Source organism: Miscanthus floridulus, chromosome 1, assembly GCF_019320115.1.
Source record: "Miscanthus floridulus cultivar M001 chromosome 1, ASM1932011v1, whole genome shotgun sequence".
In the NCBI taxonomy this organism is placed as follows: Eukaryota; Viridiplantae; Streptophyta; class Magnoliopsida; order Poales; family Poaceae; genus Miscanthus; species Miscanthus floridulus.
This window is the reverse complement of record NC_089580.1, coordinates 168,350,778-168,355,922: the sequence shown is the minus strand read 5'-3', so window position 1 is coordinate 168,355,922 and position 5,145 is coordinate 168,350,778. Positions and strand designations below refer to the sequence as shown.

The 5,145-nt window shown below is 44.7% G+C and overlaps 1 protein-coding gene across 1 annotated transcript; it reads right to left on the bottom strand.

The window, feature by feature from the left end:
• Nucleotides 1–321: 321 nt before the first annotated feature.
• Nucleotides 322–4,762, bottom strand: LOC136547519 (uncharacterized). The gene is made up of 10 exons (XM_066539464.1): nt 4,066–4,762; nt 3,839–3,934; nt 2,490–2,574; nt 1,960–2,081; nt 1,814–1,838; nt 1,656–1,739; nt 1,522–1,551; nt 1,324–1,429; nt 1,151–1,215; nt 322–684 (listed from the first exon to the last, which is right to left on the bottom strand). The coding sequence occupies exons 1-9, from the start codon at nt 4,156–4,158 to the stop codon at nt 1,152–1,154; spliced, it is 705 nt and encodes a 234-aa protein (XP_066395561.1). The 5' UTR covers nt 4,159–4,762; the 3' UTR covers nt 322–684; nt 1,151.
• Between the last annotated feature and the right edge of the window lie 383 nt (nt 4,763–5,145).

The following is a 5,145-nucleotide window of genomic DNA, read 5'->3' as shown; positions in this document are numbered from 1 at the left end:
CGAAGTTAGCAGCCGTGAGCCACAAGACGCCCTTCCCGCCAGGGAATGCAATAAAGCCACTCACCTTACTGTACAGCGAGGGCTTCCAGCAATTTGCAACAGCAGCCCAACTACCAAATATTTTGCTTCGAACCGACATGGCGACAAGATCCAGAGTTAGTTAACACGAGACAGTTCCATCCGTCAAAAAGAGCGGATTAGAGGGCCTCAAAGTACCAGGATAAACTAAACCGCACTGAGCACTAACTCCTGCTAGTGGTAGCAAATCAGCCCGTCAGTCATTATGGCAAAACGGTGCCAGATAAAATGCACAATGTTGCATTCCTGAGTATGTTTTCAATTGGTTAAATGAGCAATAAGGCAAGGTAATACGATGTACAGGTACATAAATAGAAGAGGCTACTGATGGCATCAAAAGAAGAAGAAGAAGAAGAGACTACTGACCAAGTAACCATAAATACAGCTGGTAAGCAAAATGGTATCTATAGAACCACTAAAATCGAAGAATCACATGAATAATCCCCACCAATTTAACTCCAATGGATATACAGGTTTACCCTACATGTATACTGTACAACCACCAGAACAATGTAAGTTTGAACCAAAATCTAGATCAAGGAAAACTCCGAAAATTCCAATCAGAGTTGGTTGTCAGATCAAAATGGCATGCACAACGTTGGAATCCTGAACCAGAAAATAAAAGTGTGCTTCAGAGTAAGTATGAGCTTAAATCATATGCGGAAGAAAGGATACAGCTGCATAGCAGTGTCAGTTGATCAACAAATTTATTGCTAGAAAGATAACAGTACATGATCACATCGGGAATCATATCGGTCTTCAGACTGAAGGGCATTGAAATTAAGGATTGCATGACTGAATTAGTATTGTGTCCCCATTTCCCTTGACACTTCCTGGAATTTTTACCACCGAGGGGGAAGTACTATTTATCAATTTACGATGCACAAGGCAGACACTAAGTTTCCTACCATCCTGTGAATCTTGTAATGCTATATTTAGTTCTGGGACATATCTTCCTAACAACTAAGTTAATAACACCTGTGTGATTGTGCTCTGTGTTGCAGTGCAATAGTGAATGAGCATGTCAACACAAGGAGAATAAAGTGTGGTAATATGAAAACATAGGAATCACCTCAAGACAATATGACCAGTCCAAGGTATATTGAAGCGCAGAGAAAGATAAACGAGATGAATCCCCTGAAAGAAAGAACAGCAAATGTTAGCATGGGTGTCGTTACCATCAGGATTATCTTAATACAACATCAAAGGTATAAAAAAAAATAACTATTGAAATTGGGAGCAGACCATATTACACCCCATGCAAAACCATTGCAAGGGCAAGGGCAGATTTCAGCAAACTTCTCAGCATCACTTGTATTAACTCTTCGAGATATCAAGTCATCATAAATATCTAAATAATTTTAGAACATTTCATTCAGAAGATAGTAACTTAAGGATTATTCTAACATGGAATAACAAGGAAAAGGCTGTTTTATTTCTTACCATAAACTGAGAATAAGCTGTTCATCACACCTGACGCACATAAATAAACATAAACATTAACTTTTCAACCATATAATTTGCATTCCATAAATTAAAATAAAGAGAACATGATTGTAGGAAGTATTCAGTCTCACCTATGAATAAGATCACATATTTCAGAATATGGAAAGATGTAAATTCTTGTATGACCCAAACAACAGCAATGAACACAATGAATCCTGGATAACAACATCGTAAGTGGCATGCTGCAGAGTAAGATCTTAAATGGAGACCAAGTCATGTTGATGCATACCAAGGCAGAGCCAGCGAAGAAACCACTGCACAATTCAAACAAGAGATAATAACGCTTAGCTAAACGATCATGATTACTGTATGCGCAAGTGGAAAAGACAAATGAAGTCATAAGTTGCAAAATAAATAAATAAAAAGTGAACTTACATTTTCTGCAACAAAAAGAACAATAAACAATGCAAGTATGAAACAACCCGCTGCAATTCTTGTTGCGAGGAGATTTGTGGATGCAAGTATGAAGACCATTCCCCAAAATGATGAACCCAGATCTGCAATTCAAAACAAAACATTAGCATCACGAAAAGGACCAAAGGCAAATTGCTTGAACAAGGGAACATAAAATTTAGAGGGATTAGAACAACAAATCTAGTCCATCGAGATGGTTTTTTATGGTTGTTAGATGTTAAAAGAATGTAAGGTTACTTAAAAAGAACTAAGCAAGGTTACGAAAACAGATGAGTCACATGAATAAATTCATCATAAATTTACTTCTTGGCAATTAGGTTCAAAATGTTTTAGAATCAACAATTTAGATCCCATGCATTAAAATATCAGAGAGAACGCAAAAATAGGAGGCTGACTCGCTAGTAATAGAAAATAAGATATTGTCTTTTTTATTCGCATTCTTCTGACAAATCATATAAGAAAGAAGAATATGGGAGGGACAACTGATTTACATCCAGCGGGCAAGATTATCCAATATATGCCACCCCGAGTTTGAGTAACGCCACCCTCATTCGCATGGACCTGCATGCCTTCTACCTGAAGAAGCCAATCAAATTGAAATCAATAATATGTACAATGAATATTTGAGGCGATATCTTATCTGGCATCAACACTGAGTAGATATATGTCTTGATATGGTAAGTTGGCAGACGCTGGCCAAAATATTATGTCTAAGCAATGCACCAAATGCCAAACTCCACATGAATCAAAAGGCAACATCCGGTCAAAATCAAAACAAAAGACAGACCAATTACTTTACGACAAAAAGTATAGACCCAACTAAGCATATCAGAAGATCTTTTGAAATGTCTGAAACAGTTCATCACACAGGGTTGTCCTCATGTACAGTCAGAATCAGGGGTATCCAATCCAACAGTTAATTTGTGTGGCATGGGGAGAAGTAACAAATATCCAACTCCACGCACATCAAAACACTACATTTTTCGAAAGGCAGATCGACTTTATTTTAAAACTGAAGTTTAAACTAAAGATGTAATCAAGGGTAGCTAATAATTAACTGTACTACCTACATCTGAGCAACTGAGTAACATGGGGAGAAAAGGAAAGAAACAAAGGCAAAGAAATTGGCGCCACCCATGCATTACGCAGTTAACATAACACAAGCAAGTGTTTGCTACTCCTTCATTATAAAACAATGGCGATTCACCTCCAATGGTTTCACACTTGATCATGTGGTTGTCGACGTAATTGCGGACTCCAAAAGCATGTGTTACTTCCCCTTTACACTGCACAGTGTAGAGCACGATGTTCTAAGCTCCCCTAACAAAGAGCGATTGCTGGTTTGCATTACCAGGTAGCTGGAGGAGCATACCAGAATGCCAAGGAGAGCACATTTTGCAGACAGTTGGCATTCATTTACCAGAATCGCTGACTTCAATGCTGAAGAACAGTACAATTTGCGGACAGGAGAAAAAGCAAGCCCAACAACGAATCCAGGACTCCAGTCCTTGATGAAATGAGATGAAATCCCTTTATGCAGAAGAACTGCAAAGATGCACGGTATATTCTGCTCCCGTGAATAGCAAAGCAAAGGGTATAAAAAGCGCGCCCGCACTATGGGATATGGAATCCATGATCCCCACTCATACGGCGCCTACTTTTCCCACCCACCAGCACAAAATGATGGGCGAAACCTATCCGCCCCCATTTGGAGCCTAATCGGACTTCGCTCTCCGGTACCCCCAATCTCAAATTCTCAATGCGTCACCATCGCAGCGCAGCGGATTTTTTTTTCCCTTCCCAAAGCGAGTGCTGGAACGAGTAAGCGTTTATAGCTTACATCGCCGCAGGTGAGCTTGCAGGCGAGCGCGTGGCTGGTCTCGTGGAGGAAGACGGTGATGAGCTTGAACGGCGTGAGCAGGAACGTCCTCCAGAGCTGCAAAAACAACCCGCACACAACACAGTGAGTCAGGAAGCCCCCCTATCGGAGCGGCGAGGAGAATCATACAACCAGAGAGAGACCCAGAGCAAATGAGGAGGCTTCGGGGACGGGGAGGTGGTACTCACGAGGAGGATGACGACGGTGGAGACGCCGACGGCGGCGATGAAGATCTTCTGGTCGCGGTCGCAGCAGCCCTGCAGCTCCCAGTTGACGGCCATCCTCTGGTCGCCGCCGCAGATCTACTCTTCGGCCCTCCGGCTCGAATTCGGGGGAGGGGGGTGTGCAGGAGGAGGAGGAGCACGGCACGGCAGCAGCGAATGGAAACTGCCCGGGGCTCTGGCTCTGGCTCGGTCGAACTGGAAACGTGCGGGGCTGCGGGCGCAGGAACCGAGAGAGAGATGGGCGGGCGGGTGCGGGGGGCGTGTGTGTCCGCGGCGCGTATGGGCCGAGAGATTTTGATTGCTCCAGGGAGGCCCCGCAGGCCGCGCAGCCAGCCAGCCGACGCCAGGTCGGCGCGCGCCGACATTTGGACGTTTGTGGTCCGAGCGGACACCCGGGGGTTACGTGGCCGCCACCGGCGGTGGCGCTCCCAATAATGGCAGGTAAACAAAGCAAGCGATGCTAAACCCGGCCTCCGGTTGGTGGGGGCAATCCGGCGAAGGAGACGACCAGTTCGGGCGGGGACTCGAGTCATCGCAGTGACTTCAGGTTCAGGTGTCCAGGAGGAGATGGACGGGGTAGGCGCGGTGGTTGGGGCTCCGCGTTGGTTAACCGGTTTGCTCCACCACTTCTATGCAACCGCGTCTCGCCAATGGAGCTTACCGACTTTTCTTTCCTCCCATTTCGTTTTCACCCATCTTTTTCGTCTCGAACTGGATGGAGCTCGTTTGCCATTTTCCCAAGAGTAACCAAGGAGCAAGCTCAGAGTTTCGCCGTACGCTGCCGAAGATGAGGATTTGCTGGCGTGGGCTTAACACGGCTCATGATTTCGTGTCACTGTCCTGGGTGTCGTACTGTCGCCGGATCATGGTGTCCCCGCGGATGGGTTCGGTTGTCGTGTCATGATTTCGGTGGATCACTGACCACGCGCAAGAGTCAAATATGCCCTCAACTCCCGGGACACGAAATCTCCTTCGCTTCTTCCGTTTCCCTCCACTAGAATTTACAGTGCTACTGCTATTACTAGTCGTATCGTTGTGGCTCTG